The sequence below is a fragment of the Cololabis saira genome, chromosome 16 (assembly GCF_033807715.1).
Source record: "Cololabis saira isolate AMF1-May2022 chromosome 16, fColSai1.1, whole genome shotgun sequence".
Taxonomy (NCBI): domain Eukaryota; kingdom Metazoa; phylum Chordata; class Actinopteri; order Beloniformes; family Belonidae; genus Cololabis; species Cololabis saira.
In genome coordinates, this window is record NC_084602.1 from 5500233 (window position 1) to 5517550 (window position 17318).

Consider the following 17318-nt stretch of genomic DNA (forward strand, 5'->3'; position numbering starts at 1 on the left):
GAAAACCATATCTAAAAAGGTGGTTGCAACGAGACCCTCCAACAGTGGATCATTCAAGACATTTGCTGTATGGAGAGACTTATTTTTATTTTAAGACTTCAGTTGGAAATTGAACGCTGGGAAATAGTGTGACATTAGGCTAGGATGTGTGTGTAAAACATTTTTTGCATTTCACCTGTAGCACCCATGATGATTCCATGTTCTTTGTACATGTAAATAAATAAAAAGATAAATAAAAATAAACAAAAAATATTAAGAACTGATATTGCACACCAATTTACCAAACTTGTACAAATTTTAGTTTATTTGCAGTTCCATTTCTGTCTGCATTTTCATAATTCTGCTTAGTTTATATTTCATATTGTTTTACATGTATTTTTTTATTTTTTCACATTAATGAGGATTTACATGTCAACATTCATAGAGAAAAGAAAAGACAAAACCAGGAACTACTGAAAAAATATATAAATGAATAAAGGAAAATTCAATAAAATAAAAAATAAAATAAAATAAATAAATAGAAAGAAAATATATATATAAAACCCTGCGTTTCCTATAGAGCTGATGTGTTGAATATTACATTTTCTTTATACACTTCCTGATTGGTGACTTTCGAGATATTTAATAAAATGTCCCCATAACTTAAAGAAACTCTGTATTTTCCCCTTGGTGGCGTAGGTTAACTTCTCCATGGCTAGAACGTTGGAAAGACTGTTAAACCAATGTTTAATTATGGGAGGTTCAGTGCCATTCCAGGAAGTTGCTATACAGTGTTTAGCCTGAAGTGAGCACAGAATGACAAAAAATAAATACACTTATAAATAAATAAATGCATAAATAAATAAATACAAAAAACAAATACACATAAATGTATAGATAACTAAATGTTTTGCCCATGAAAAAGGCTAATTCTTTTTTTTAACTTGCATTTGTCTATTTTTGTATTTACAGGACTGTCTCAGAAAATTAGAATATTGTGATAAAGTTCTTTATTTTCTGTAATGCAATTAAAAAAAAAACTGTCATACATTCTGGATTCATTACAAATCAACTGAAATATTGCAAGCCTTTTATTATTTTAATATTGCTGATTATGGCTTACAGTTTAATATTAAGATTCCCAGAATATTCTAATTTTTTGAGATAGGATATTTGAGTTTTCTTAAGCTGTAAGCCATGATCAGCAATATTAAAATAATAAAAGGCTTGCAATATTTCAGTTGATTTGTAATGAATCCAGAATGTATGACATTTTTGTTTTTGTAATTGCATTACAGAAAATCACAATATTCTAAATTTCTGAGACAGTCCTGTAGTTTTAAGACTCTACACCGTTTGGTTTTCATAGTGGGAAAATGATCATCCAGTACCTATGTATGAGGGACCAAAAATTACAAAACAGATAAATATAAAATAAATACACTTATAAATAAATGCATAAATAAATAAATAGAAAAACAAATACACATATAAATGTATAGATAAATAAATGAATACATAAATATGTATGTTTTGCCCATGAAAAAGGCTAATTCTTTTTTTAACTTGCATTTGTCTATTTTTGTATTTATTTTTGTATTTATATGTGTATTTCTTTGTTTTTATTTGTTGTTTACAGGACTGTCTCAGAAAATTAGAATATTGTGATTTTCTGTAATGCAATTACAAAAACAAAAATGTCATACATTCTGGATTCATTACAAATCAACTGAAATATTGCAAGCCTTTTATTATTTTAATATTGCTGATCATGGCTTACAGTTTAAGAAAACTCAAATATCCTATCTCAAAAAATTAGAATATTCTGGGAATCTTAATCTTAAACTGTAAACCATAATCAGCAATATTAAAATAATAAAAGGCTTGCAATATTTCAGTTGATTTGTAATGAATCCAGGATATATGACATTTTAGATTTTTTAATTGCATTACAGAAGAACTTTATCACAATATTCTAATTTTCTGAGACAGTCCTGTAGTCATTTTTCGTCCCTCTTCCCTGTCTGGGTGTGTATGTATTTATAGTAGGAGTCGGTGTGGCTGCAGTGCGGTGGGTGTCCGCCGGGGGCAGCAGAGTCGCTGTTTACAGCATGAAGGCTGATTTATGGTTCCGCGTTAAACCAACGCAGGGCCTACGGCGTAGGTTACGCGATGACGCGTACCCTATGCTGTAGGCTCTGCGTCGCTTTAACGCAGAAGCATAAATCAGCCATGAGGCAGCAGGTCGCACACGAGCTGCTGGCAGCGTGGACCTGGAACCGGAGACTCCGACGAGAGGTCGCTACTCCAGCCTTTACTTTACCTTCCTTTTTTACTCACTTGGAACTTACCGGAGAACCAGATAACCGTGTGTCATCTTGGCGTTCACTCTTTTTTTCGGATCGGAGGTAACTATTTGTTGATATGAAGCAGTTAACGAGGGCGGAAAGAAACTTTTAGGTCCGTGCTCCTGCACGCTGCTGGCGAGCTAACCGTTAGCTGCAGGAGCTAACTGTGTGGCTAACTGGTGCTCCAGGAACCTGGTCCCCCCTAGAACTGGTCCCCCCCAGACCCTGGTCCCCCCAGACCCTGGTAGCCCAGACCCTGGTCCCCCCCCAGACCCTGGTAGCCCAGACCCTGGTCCAGAGCCTGGTCAGACCCTGGTCCCCCCAGGTGTGGATGTGCTGAGCCCCGGGCTCTGCCAGCGGGAGCAGCGGAGCCACACTGGACCTGACAGCAGCGAGGAAAGCAGCAGCATGTCCACCGAGGTGGAGCCGGGGCTGACGGCGGCCAGCTCCGCCGGAGAGCCGCAGGGCAGCCCCGGCCAGCCCGGGGGGGGAGCCCTGCACACAGACCCGCAGGACCGGGACAAGGACAGGGGGCAGGACGGGGCAGACAAGGCGGACAAGAAGTGCAAAGACCAGGACAAGGAGAACGAGGGCGGCAGCAGCAACGCGGAGCCGGCGGGGGGAGCGGGTAAGGAGGCGGTGGTGGAGGCTCCTCCACCCAGAGTCAACCCCTGGACCAAGAGGACCACGGGGAGGGTCCCGCTGCCCTCCATCACCCCCATCACCTCCAGCTCCATCACCTCCAGCTCCCAGGAGAAAGGTGAGGAAAACTCTGTTCCAACATGTCCCACCCCCCCAACAACATATCTCCCAACATGTCCCGGCCCCCAACAACATATCTCCCAACATGTCCCGGCCCCCCCAACAACATATCACCCAACATGTCCCAGCCCCCCCAACAACATATCACCCAACATGTCCCGGCCCCCAACAACATATCTCCCAACATGTCCCGGCCCCCCCAACAACATATCACCCAACATGTCCCAGCCCCCCAACAACATATCTCCCAACATGTCCTGGCCCCCCAACGACATATGTCCCGGCCCCCCAACGACATATGTCCCGGCCCCCCAACGACATATGTCCCAACATGTCCCAGCCCCCCAACAACATATCTCCCAACATGTCCCAGCCCCCCCAACAACATATCACCCAACATGTCCCAGCCCCCCCAACAACATATCACCCAACATGTCCCAGCCCCCCAACAACATATCTCCCAACATGTCCTGGCCCCCCAACGACATATGTCCCGGCCCCCCAACGACATATGTCCCGGCCCCCCAACGACATATGTCCCAACATGTCCCAGCCCCCCAACAACATATCACCCAACATGTCCCAGCCCCCCCAACAACATATCACCCAACATGTCCCGGCCCCCAACAACATATCTCCCAACATGTCCCAGCCCCCCCAACAACACATCTCCCAACATGTCCCGGCCCCCAACAACATATCTCCCAACATGTCCCGGCCCCCAACAACATATCTCCCAACATGTCCCGGCCCCCCCAACAACATATCACCCAACATGTCCCGGCCCCCCCAACAACATATCACCCAACATGTCCCAGCCCCCCAACAACATATCACCCAACATGTCCCAGCCCCCCAACAACATATCTCCCAACATGTCCTGGCCCCCCAACGACATATGTCCCGGCCCCCCAACGACATATGTCCCGGCCCCCCAACGACATATGTCCCAACATGTCCCAGCCCCCCAACAACATATCTCCCAACATGTCCCAGCCCCCCCAACAACATATCACCCAACATGTCCCAGCCCCCCCAACAACATATCACCCAACATGTCCCAGCCCCCCCAACAACATATCACCCAACATGTCCCAGCCCCCCAACAACATATCACCAAACATGTCCCAGCCCCCCCAACAACATATCACCCAACATGTCCCAGCCCCCCAACAACATATCTCCCAACATGTCCCGGCCCCCCCAACAACATATCTCCCAACATGTCCCGGCCCCCCCAACAACATATCACCCAACATGTCCCGGCCCCCCCCAACAACATATCACCCAACATGTGCCGGCCCCCCAACATGTCCCAACCCCCCCACAACATATCACCCAACAACAATTCCCAGCCCCCCCACAACATATCACCCAACATGTCCCAGCCCCCCCAACAACATTTCACCCAACATGTCCCGGCCCCCCAACAACATATCGCCCAACATGTCCCGGCCCCCCCAACAACATATCGCCCAACAGCAATTCCCGGCCCCCCCAACAACATATCGCCCAACAGCAATTCCCGGCCCCCCCAACAACATATCGCCCAACAGCAATTCCCGGCCCCCCAACAACATATCTCCCGACATGTCCCAGCCCCCCCAACAACATATCAACCAACAGCAATTCCCAGCCCCCCCCCAACAACATATCACCCAACAGCAATTCCCAGCCCCCCCCCAACAACATATCAACCAACAGCAATTCCCAGCCCCCCCCCAACAACATATCACCCAACAGCAATTCCCAGCCCCCCCCCAACAACGTATCACCCAACAGCAATTCCCAGCCCCCCCCCCAACAACATATCACCCAACAGCAATTCCCAGCCCCCCCCCCAACAACGTATCACCCAACAGCAATTCCCAGCCCCCCCCAACAACGTATCGCCCAACAGCAATTCCCAGCCCCCCCAACAACATATCGCCCAACAGCAATTCCCAGCCCCCCCCCCCCAACAACATATCACCCAACAGCAATTCCCAGCCCCCCCCCCAACAACATATCACCCAACAGCAATTCCCAGCCCCCCCCCAACAACATATCACCCAACAGCAATTCCCAGCCCCCCCCAACAACATATCACCCAACAGCAATTCCCAGCCCCCCCCCAACAACATATCACCCAACAGCAATTCCCAGCCCCCCCCCAACAACATATCACCCAACAGCAATTCCCAGCCCCCCCCCAACAACATATCACCCAACAGCAATTCCCAGCCCCCCCACCCAACAACATATCGCCCAACAGCAATTCCTAGCCCCCCCCCCCCCCAACAACGTATCACCCAACAGCAATTCCCAGCCCCCCCCCCCCAACAACATATCACCCAACAACAATTCCCAACCCCCCCAACAACATATCTCCCGACATGTCCCAGCCCCCCCCAACAACATATCACCCAACAGCAATTCCCAGCCCCCCCCAACAACGTATCGCCCAACAACAATTCCCAACCCCCCCAACAACATATTTCCCGACATGTCCCAGCCCCCCCAACAACATATCACCCAACAGCAATTCCCAGCCCCCCCCCCAACAACATATCACCCAACAACAATTCCCAACCCCCCCACAACATATCTCCCGACATGTCCCAGCCCCCCCCCAGCACTGCTCGGTCCAGTTGATGCTGCCTTTTGACAGCAAGGCAGGTTTATTTGTAGCACAATTCAACACAAGGTAATTCAAAGTGATTTACATCAACATTAAAAGCAGCGAGACACAATTGAACAGTAAAAAACAAATAATGTGAAATGCAGCTTCATAACTTCCCCTGCACGGCTGCTCCCCACCTAATTTGGGCATATTCTGAGTTGAATAAAAGGCATAAAGTGGCGTGTGTGCTCAGAGCGGGGGCTGCCCCCTCCCCCCCCTGCTCGGGTTGCTCCTGAGCACCACGTGTTGATTGCTGACAACTGCTACTGCTGTAGCTACTCCCGTAACCAGCAGCAGCTACCCCCGGCGGCCAGGCGTGAGACCCGACCGGCCGGGTCTCGGGGCTGGGGTCGGGCCGAGGGCTCGGGGGCTCGGGGGTCGGGGCGTGCACGGCTCTGGGGCGCGGGTGTGAGGCTAGCCCAGCTAACTGCTGCGTTGTGCTGTGTAAAGGCACGTTTTGCATGTCCAATGGCCTGAACGCCTGCGGTTCCTCCCACCAGCAGCTCCTGTCATCACTACAAGCACACGTCAGGCACAGGGTGGCTGGCTGCGTGGAAGAACCTATAATTATTTGGATTAATGGCATTTTTGATTTTAGAGTGTACCGTTTAATCATTTACTCTAAAAGATAATGAACCGTAATAAAATAAAGGCACTTCAAAAGCCTTGATTGCTTTGTTGGGCAATTAAACTGTAAAAACCTCCTCATGTTTGTGGGCTACAGTCAAAAGTTTAAATCAAAACCTTTGAATGGAAACTTTATATGCATACTATTTGTATAGTGAATAATTGGTTTCAGTTTCAATCACACTTTTTCCTCTCTGTCACTTTGACTTGTCAGGGTTTCAAGCAAAAATACACATCGTTCATTAGTTCCTCCTTTGGTAGTAAAATATCCCTCTCTTTTATCCAGTGTACCTTTTTAAAAAGTTCAAATAATACTATACTTAATTTCTGATATTGGATACTGCACATTTGGAGCTGGAAATATAACACATATGTGTCCTTTCTAAGTAACTTAAAACCTTTTTCAGAGCCAGTTCTCCTTTTGATTTCCTTTGAGAACGTCCAGCGTTGAGCTGCATTATGATGTGGATGTCTAGTAACTAATCTGGATGGGCCTTTCTTAGCCTTATAGTTGTCATTTCTGTGAATATGTGGCTGTAATGTTCAGATCAGGACTTCTATTGTGGAGCTGTTTAACCTGTTCCTATATGGACGCTTTAAAAAACATTAAACAGGTTCTAGATGTGTCACCAACCTCTGCACTGTAGAAGCCTTGGAAAGGTTAAGACATCAGGAGGAACTTATTTTCTAAGGGTGCACTTTACAGCCTCATTTGTGCAAGAGATTGTCTATTATAATTCACATTTATTGTTAAAGCCTGAACTTCAGCGTTTGGATGCAGAGATTAAAAGATGTATGCACTGCTAAGTGGTTAGTTCTTATATAGTGGCTTTTTTACTTTGTCTAGCTTTGTCTCTAGATTATGGTTTACAGTTTAAGATTCCCCGAATATTCACATTTTTTGAGATAGGATATTTGAGTTTTCTTAAGCTGTAAACCATGATCAGCAATATTAAAATAATAAAAGCCTTGCAATATTTCAGTTGATTTGTAATGAATCCAGAATGTATGACATTTATGTTTTTGTAATTGCATTACAGAAAATCACAATATTCTAATTTTTTGAGACAGTTCTGTAACTTGTATTCATCAGGATTGTTACGCAGCAATGATTCTGGTGAATAGTTAAAGGAGCTTGAGGCCGGATTGTGGCAAGATTTATGAAAAAAATCTGTATACATTTTAAGTTTTCTAGTAATAATGTCAGATGAAGCGTTCCAAATCAAAAAGAATGAGCCCTCTAGTGTATCTCTCCTTTGCCTTGAACAGGCTGTGTGCTGCAAAATGTGCTGCAATTCGGTCCCGAATTTCCCGCGCTGTCCTGCGGATGTGACGTCACATGACGCTGCATGCGCGTTCTCCCCGTTCTCCCGTGCCGGCTTCACTGTTGGCTGCAGTACCCCCGATGGCCGTCGTGGTGAAGGGTGTCGCTAGAGAGTCTCATTTCTTAAAAGGAGCCTCAAGCTCCTTTTAATGTAGCATATACTTTTCTGCTGGTCTTTAATTTAGAGGCCACGCCCCCACATGGACCTGTTGAGAGTAAATAACATACAGGACTGTCTGAGAAAATTAGAATATTGTGGTTTTCTGTAATGCAATTACAAAAACAAAAATGTCATACATTCTGGATTCATTACAAATCAACTGAAATATTGCAAGCCTTTTATTATTTTAATATTGCTGATCATGGTTTACAGCTTAAGAAAACTCAAATATCCTATCTCAAAAAATTAGAATATTCTGGGAATCCTAATCTTAAACTATAAGCCATAATCAGCAATATTAAAATAATAAAAGGCTTGCAATATTTCAGTTGATTTGTAATGAATGTATGACTTTTTTTTTTTTTTTTTAATTGAATTACAGAAAATAAAGAACTTTATCACAATATTCTAATTTTCTGAGACAGTCCTGTAATTGGTGTGTTGGGTTTACTCCTCCTTTTCTGGCTTGGAGCTGTCGTGAGCATCTTTGAGTCTTTGTATTATTCGCACATAAGGACTGAGTGCCGGCGTGTGTGGGTGACTGGGGACTGCTGGCCTATGTGCCCCCCCCCCCCCCCCCACCACCACCACCACCACCGCCAGTCTGCAAGCTCAGCAACTTGTAAACTGGGCTTAAAGTTGCTCGGAGTAAAACCAACCTCAGAGTCTTGGGAAAACTTGGCTGCATCAAGTTTAAGAATCACACAGGAAAAAGTCACATCTTAGTGGATGATGGGAAGTATTTTTGAAAGTGTAGCAGTTTGAGCTCAGACTGACTTTCAACTCTAGGGACTAATGGTCTAAACTGCTCTGCTAAATGTGAGCTGTGAATGTGTGTCAGAGCACCGAGCAACCCGGGGGGAGCTATATTTGAAGCGCACAACTCTGGCACAGGCATCGTTTTACAGGGTTGCTCCACAAGCAGCTCCATGGGTGGACGTCTGCATACTCACCGAGGCATTACCCCCATTCATGAGGACGCCACGGCACGGCCCGGCACGTCTTATCAGTCCCACCATCCTCTGCTGGGCGATAGGGACCGTCCAACTACAGCGGCCACTCCCAGCCTGCACATACACACTGTACACAAAACACTCTCAATAAGATCAGTAGTTCAGTCCCTCGGGGAGTATATTTGTTCATTTGTGTGACGGCAGAAATTCCCAATGCTGCTCTAACGCGGATGAGCAGAGTGTGCAATAGCTGGTGTTGAGCAACCATTGTTAACCGACGGCCTGCTCACAGTTAAATTCTGACTGTCCAATCAGTCTGTTGTTTGATTTCGGCCTCTGCACGCTGTAATGTTACGATGATTTCACTGATTGATTGTGTGTCTGCAGATCAACAAAACGCTCTGAAAGTCGTCCGAGCCAGCAAGCCGAGAACGAGAAAATCCAGCAAGGTAATGTTCCTCACTTCTCTCTCTTGCGTTTCCCTAAGCTCCTGGCAACATAGGTTTAGCATAATTCACCCATTAGGAGCTGATGGGACATAAGAGTTGATGTACTTATCAAGCCTGGAACTATAACATAAAAAATACATTGATATATTTGCAGGTATGTCTCAGTAATTTATGATAAAGGGGGAAAAGGTGTAGCCTCTAAAATGTTTCTTAAAAGACTAAGAGATCTTGTTTTTCCTGTGTTTGGCCCTTTTGGAGTCGTCACAGGTTCAGTTTTTATCCGTGCTGCTGACGACACACTGGGAAATCCACATCTGTTTTCAAGCGTTAGTAACTATCCTGCGGTTGTGTTTGTTTTTCCAACTTTTCCACTCATCTTTTACACCAGCGTTGGCGGTCTTTAACGTGTAGGGTTTTTATCGAAGGTGTAAGTACCCCCCTTGTCCCAGAATTCGACCAGCTGACAGTCATATTTTATAGTTGGCAGGCTGCACGCACACGGAGGGAATTTCACATGTATTCATTTCCATTCACGTTGGCAACATACTGTGTTATTTCTGGCTAAATAACAAAAGTAAATGGAATAGTTTTATTGTCATACACGAGCCCTTTATTTTTTTTATGTGCATAGATATAATACCCTTTTTGTTATTATGGATAAGAATAGATTGCTCAGAATTTTGAAGAAAGGAAAGAAGTCCCCGCTGCACATTTTAATTCACTGTAAACAAACTCCATAGCACGTAAATGAGAGGTCTTTAACATAAAGTCAGGCTTTAATTCTTTCTTACTTATTGCTGTTTTATACATAAATTAGTTTAAATGCTGTTTAATTGGTGTTGATTTTAAATTGAACACAGAAAATAAATGAGCAGCTAAGCTCGGGTTACTGTGGTCTGCTAACGAGAGTTAGCCCTTTTTAATGCAGAACATTGTTATATGTAGTTGCATATTGGCAGGGCTGTTGGGACGAGTTAGTTTTTCTTAGTGGTTTTCATATAAATTGTCACAAGTAATGATTTAATTGTGTCTGACCACTATTACGCCATGTCTGCTAAAAACGTTTGTGCAGTTTAGGAATATTATAGCCATCAAAGTCTTTTTAGACATGTAACATCAATAAGTTCATAACTTAGTTACATTAGTAAAGTTTCTCATGATTGGAAATTGGATAATTAGGGGGGGGGGTATAGATCATTTGGTAAGTATTTTTAAACCTCTGTAAAAGTGTCATCATCCACATTAGAAAAATGTGATCCTTTACTTCACCTTTAACCTTTCCTCCGTCACAGCAGTTTGTCATATGAAAGCAGCACAGAGAAGCGCAACATAGCCCCCCCTTTAGTAAAGTCGCCTCAATAGCAGGTTGCTTGGCCATGAAAGTTCTTCTCAAGCCAACAAGCCCGTTGCATTTTGTAAAAAGAAAAAGTTGGATTTCTCAGAACAGCTGATCATCAGCCTCCTCGGCCCTCTGCTGCTGCGGCGTGTCTCGTCTATTAATGTGTCTGCAGAAGTTCAAACCTGAGTTGAAAGTGATACAGATATGCTACGAGATCTGACCCGACGGGCTGCTGCAGAATATTGCCTAAAAATCGCCAAGTGATGGTTGTCGGGGGGAGGGAGGGACATGAGTTGTATTGTATGTCTTACAGGGGCTTCAGTGAGTTTACTTTATCAGAGAATTGAAAACATGTATGACATTTCTGTCAATTTACTGCAGTTTTTAATGCAGATGAATAGAAACTATTGCATAAAACTACTATTGTAATTTCAGATAATAGTAATGGTATAATCATGCACTATTTTGATTGCCCTAGCAAGAATGAGGTCATCTGTAATGGCGTCTTGGGCTGTCTTTGGATATCTGATTCGAGCTAGAGCACAAACTTTTGCACATCACTCAGATTATTTAAAAGATAAATTAAACACTAAATTTTGTTGACTTCTGTATCTAAGTAAAAAAAAAAAAAACTACAACTCCCTTTTAGGATCAGTTTTAATTTTCCTGCTCAGCGTGTAATCAGTCTACTTATCTTAATTAAAAAAATAATAATAATTAAAAAAAATAAAAATAATAAATAATTACAAGTAAAACAGTAATTGGTGAAAAAACTACTCAAGTACTGAGTAACTTTTGAGTAACGTCTGAAAAAAACAAACATTTTTCCCATAGAATCACCCAGTGATGTCATGGGATTGGTGCGTATATGGATAAAAGGGATAAAAGAAAAGTAACAGCTCAACGTAGCCTAATGTAGCGGAGTAAGAGTAAGGTTTCTTCTTCACAAATCTACTCAAGTAAAAGTAGTATAGTGATTCAAAACTACTCCTAAAAGTACAAAATTTCCCAAAAGTTACTCAAGTAAATGTAACTCGTTACTACCAAACTCTGTGTGTGTGTGTGTGTATGTATGTATGTGTATATATATATATATTTATATGTGTGTGTGTGTGTGTGTGTGTGTGTGTGTGTGTGTATGTATGTATGTATGTATGTATGTATGTATGTATGTATGTATGTATGTATGTATGTATATATATATATATATATATATATATATATATATATATATATATATATATATATATATATATATATATATATATGTGTGTGTGTGTGTATATGTATGTATGTATGTATGTATGTGTGTATATATATATATATATATATATATATATATATACACATACATACGCATGCATACACATAGGTCCAAATCCTCCATGGCAGGACCCTTCCATACCGCATTGTCACCGACAAAGACGCACAATCACGCACCGCATTATTATAATAAAGCCCAGGAGAGCCACAAAAAAATTATATATATATATATATATATATATATATATATACACCTTATATATATATATATATATATATATATATATATATATATATATATATATATATATATATATATATATATATATATATATATATATATATATATATATATAGGGGCGGCAGTAGCTCAGGTGGTAGAGCGGGTCGTCCAATGATCGGAAGGTCGGCGGTTCGAATCCCGCTCTGTCCCAGTTGGCTGTCGTAGTGTCCCTGGGCAAGACACCTTACCCACATTGCCCCGTTTGAATGTGTATGAATGTTGGTGTTGGCATTATTATATATATATATATATATATATATATATATATTATAAAAAAAATGATGTGTGTGTGTGTGTATATATATACACACACACACACACACACACACACACACATATCATTTTTTTTTTTTTTTTTTTTTTGTGGCTCTGCTGGGCTTTATTTTGAAAGTGTCCAGACAGGAAACGTGGGTAAAGACGGGGGGAAGATGTGCAGCAGTGAGCCCCAGGCCGGGACTGGAGCCTGCCCCTGTAAATGCCCAGTCCACCAGCTGAGCGCTGCGGGGCCCCGCTCCTTGTCTACTTAACCTTGATCTCATATCAGTTTTTCCAAATGTACAACATCCACAGCGGTGGATGTTTATCGTTGTTGTTTGCAGTTTCCTCACAGACGGAGCACTGACCTCCCTTTTTCCTCCCAACCGGTTTCTACCTGGTCGACCGCATCGCGGTCAATGTTGAAATGATTTGCGGTAACGGTGCATCTTTTTGAATGCTGAAATTTTGACATAACCATTGATTGATTTATCTTATTTGTGTCTTGGTTTCACAGTCGAGTGATTTCAGCGATATCACAAACTGGCCTACACCTGGAGAACTGGCCAAAGAGGTACAACACATGGTTGGATGATTGATTGAGTGAGCGAGACGGCAAAAATCATTGATACAAGAATAAGTTGCGCTTGTTTTTCCCCACTTTTACTGATGGTTCAATAACAGAGAAGCTTTTCTGATTTTGTCCAGTAGGGTGTAGCTCTGCTGATGACCTCGGCAGTGAGAGGGCAGAAAATACACCGTTACTGACAGTGCAAATGAAATTAATCTAATTTTAAGACTTTAAAATACCTTAAAGGTGAAGTTTTGAAATGTTAACATGTTTTTAGGCTTCAGTGTTTTTTTGTTGTTAATTCCTTTATCTGCAAAAAAGCATGTTTTAAATTGGACAGCTTACGGTGACTAAAAAAAAATCACTTAAGTCCCTAAATTACAACTGTATATAAATGAAAGTAAACTTCTTTGAGTTATATGGTTTTGTGTATCGTGGCATAGTGAAAAGATCTGGTTCTAAATGCGTCTTAAAACGAGGTAAATGAGTCCTCAGATGAACAATAACGTGGCATGTCATGCTTTTTTATTAATTTTAATCGTAAAAGCTTATATGTACATTTAAATCTGAAATATCATATATTACGTGACATTTCCTTCTTAAACCCACTGTTAAAGCAACTGACATGAATGAAGAAAAATCCCCTTTAGTGACCATCATCAAACACTTCAGACATAGAAGTGAGACCCTGTGTCCTCAAAATAATAGTAAATTGTTCTGTGTGACGTGGCAACGAGTCGTTCCGTTTTATAGTGGGATGTGGTATTTCCTGTCCTCCTCCCATCTCAGCACCTCTGCTGTTTTACTGCTATCCAGTTCCCCTAATCTCCTCCCCCATACCTCAGTCAACCTCTCCCTCCATCACCAGAATCTAATCACCTACGGGTGCCATTTTTGCAACATTATTTCACGATTTCTGGTCAAATTTATTTAAAAGCAACATGATTGACTAATGATCTTACTGGTATGCGGATGTGCAGGGGTTCTGACGGATATGAGGGTGCCATTCCATTTAAAACTTTTAAAAGTCAATAGTAAAATCTTCAAATCAATCCGGGGTTGGATGGGGAGCCAGTGGAGGGCGGCCAAGACTGGAGTTATATGATCAGGCTTCTTGGTGCCAACTGAAGGTCGAGCTGCTGCGTCCTGAACCAATGGCAGGCGTCGCAGAGGAGATTGATCTCAACCAACATACAGCATGTTACAAATGTAACGCACGCATGAATGACCTTTTCTAGATCTTGTGCAGGAAGATAGGGCTTCACCTTAGCCGTGACCTGTAGGTGGAAAAAACTGGATTTTTACCAGCTCATTAATCTTTCCAACTTAAAAGAGCCGTCAAAAATCACACCCAGATTCCTGACAGCAGAGCGACTACATGAGTTCAAAGGATCAGAAAGTCACGTTTCATTCAAGTTCTTAGGTCTTTCAGTCTAACAAAGGCTGCAGTGAAGTGTTGCTGTCTGATCTAATGGGCATATAAACCAGGATGTCATCAGCAAAACAATGAAAGTTAATATGCTTTCTAAATATGGACCAATGAAAACAACATGGGGCCCAAAATAGAGCCTTGGGGAACCCCATAAGTTAAGGGAACTGAGGAAGAAAAGCATTCACCAATGTGAACCGAAAAGCTTCTCTCTGATGGGTACGACGAAGTTGTGATATCAAAATATTGTGGTCCGCTGTATCAAATGCTCCACACAGGTCCAAACAGCAGATTTACCAGTCGATACTTAGTAAAAGGTCATTGACGACTCTAAAAAGCAGATTCTGTGCTGTGGTGTGATTTTTAAAACCAGGCTGAAACTTTTTACAATTGTCATTGTTGTGCAAAAAAGCCTCGAGCTGATTAAAAGCAAATTTCAGGAGGACAGACTGTAGATGAAACCACCCGCTGGGTGATGTCTCGTCCTCAATCCCAGCCGCGGCCACAAAATCACAGGAAAAAATTAATATGTTGTAAACTCAAATTTGAGTCTTCTGTATCTGGAATGAATGTATTCTTGAGTCTATAAGGTAACAATTATATAATAATAAGATAACCTTGTTTGAATTGTAAAATGGGTTTGGCTAAATACAATCTTTGACTAAAACTAGACTAAAATGGTCCTGGACAATTCTGACTAAAATAAGACTAAAATGCTCAGACTTTTAGTTGACTGAAACTTGACACAACTAAAAGGAGAATGAACATGACTAAAACTAATAAAAAATAAAATGATAGCTTGACCCAAAGACTTGAGTTAAACTAAAATTGAAACAGGCTGACAGAAACAAAACTAGTGAATAATCTTTCTTACTACTCTTACTGTTCTTACTCCAAATTATCTGAAAACAAATCCTATTATCCTCCAGCTGCTTGTCTGTGATCCTTGCTGATGCCTTTCCTCCTTGGCATTGTGTTAACAGATCTTAGTGCTCCAGTCCAGCAAGTTGTCGATATTACAGTATTTCTGTTGTAGAGCTGCTCACACTGATCAATTAATCGGGTACATTTGATAGGCAGCGAGTGCGTTCTACTCGCCTCCTTCGTTTTTTGAGGCAGTAAGGCTTGTTTGACACACTTTTTATGCATGTTTAGCATGTTCCGTGTTAAAGAATATGTCATATATTGTTCATGTGAGGTTGTATGTACTCAATTTGAAGACCTGCTCAGATTTTTTTTCTTTACAATTATGCCTGGATACATAAAACTTAAAACTGAAGTGACTTTGTTTGCTGTTGATTCAAAATATATATATATATATATATATATATATATATATATATATATATATATATATATATATATATATATATATATATATCCATCCACAAAACATTCAATTTAATCCGTTACTTAAACATCACACAAGCTGCACTTAATATTCTAATTTTTTAATAAAAGAAGCTGCTTCAACATCAAAGAAAGAGGTCGCATTAAATCGTCTTCTAGTTTTCTAAATGTCGTTCCCTTTATTTCAGCAACAGCAAAATAACCTCAACAATAACGGAAAAAAGGCTCCCTCCTCTCACAAGGAGCGGGAGAAGAGAAGAGAGAGACCCGAGAGAAAGTCAGAGAGCAGTCATGATGGAGGTGAGAGTAAAGAGAACCAGGAGGCTCATCCGGACCCGCTGGGTGAGCTGCCAAAAGACGGAGGCTCAAAAGCAGGACAGGACGCCAAGACTGGCAACCTGAAGAAGAGAGGAGGTGAGGGTGAGGAGTCCTTTTGTTTTTTCCCCTTTTTTGAACCCTGGGCTGGTCAACAGCTTATAATTGTGCCTGAAACCCAGCTGACACGCTTCGCTGAAGAACAGTGTTTTTCTAGCATTCATGTGAATGTCGTCATTCAACCAAGTTTGAAGATGCACGTTTGTCAGCTGATTCCTGTGGTTTGTATACCTGACCGCTGCATATAAGCATGAGAAAGAGTGATCACTGCTGGGTTCTGGTGGTTGGTGCACGTGAGTGCATGATCTGCAGGGATTATTCTGATGATTTGCTCTCCTCTCAATTCAATCATCTTTAGATGTGGAAACAGAAGTTGGACACGGCGCCTGATTTGAGTCATGGTGTCTCAACCACTCGTGAAGAGTCTTGTTCTAAGATGTCTTTAAATCTGTTTATGTGAAACACGGACACGTAGATATAAATGGGTAAAGACTGAGTATAGTGTTGAAATGATGTTTTTCCACTAGTACCTACTCAGCCCGACTCCACTCGGTTTTGCGCTTTTCCACTAGGCGTCTAACGTGCCGAGTAGATACTTTTCTGTAACTATTCTGCCGACGTTCTCAGCGGCTGAGTCGGCTGTATCTGACATCATCACACTACAGGCCACCGATTGGTCGGGGGGTTGGAGTCAGACGTCTTGAGTCAGGAGGAGGAAATCAGAGAAAGAGACTCTGACGGATTCTTGTTAATTTTATTCAACAACCAATAGCAGCGCAAAAGTCTGTTTCATGATCCAACTCTGAGGTGCAGATGTTCATAAACCTGGTGCTGAGGAGAGAATTAAAAAGGGATCTAGACGGGCGATAAGGAACGACCAGATCTACCAGGAGCTCTGTCTCTTCATAGCTGCTCACGACTCCAGCTGACTTTTCAGCAGCATAGAGACAAACAAAGAAAAAAAAAAAAGCGTTGCCTCTTGAAGCTTCTCTCACTCTCATTTTTTAAATTGATATCAAACACAAGCCACAGACCAGAAGCACATCTATCATCTCCTCCAGGTTCTACATCTTTAGTGTTGTTGTCTTCTTCCTTTAGATCAAAAATATCATAAAAATTATCGAAAATAAGCAAGGACGAGGCGTGTCGAGTCGGGCTGAGTAGGTACTAGTGTAAAAGTGCAATAAGA

The 17318-nt window shown here is 42.2% G+C and overlaps 1 protein-coding gene across 6 annotated transcripts in view; it reads left to right on the top strand.

Moving 5' to 3' along the window:
• Positions 1-2221: 2221 nt before the first annotated feature.
• larp1b (La ribonucleoprotein 1B) overlaps positions 2222-17318 on the top strand; it is a 45859-nt gene continuing 30762 nt past the window's right edge. For 4 of the 6 annotated variants that reach the window (XM_061744316.1, XM_061744317.1, XM_061744319.1 and 1 more), the window contains exons 1-4: positions 2222-3087; positions 9203-9264; positions 12922-12978; positions 15943-16174. In XM_061744316.1, coding sequence (XP_061600300.1) covers positions 2736-3087; positions 9203-9264; positions 12922-12978; positions 15943-16174 — 703 coding nt within the window. In that variant the 5' untranslated portion in view covers positions 2222-2735. The remainder of the gene's footprint in view (positions 3088-9202; positions 9265-12921; positions 12979-15942; positions 16175-17318) is intronic. The other 2 variants (XM_061744318.1, XM_061744321.1) reach the window with 1 other exon arrangement.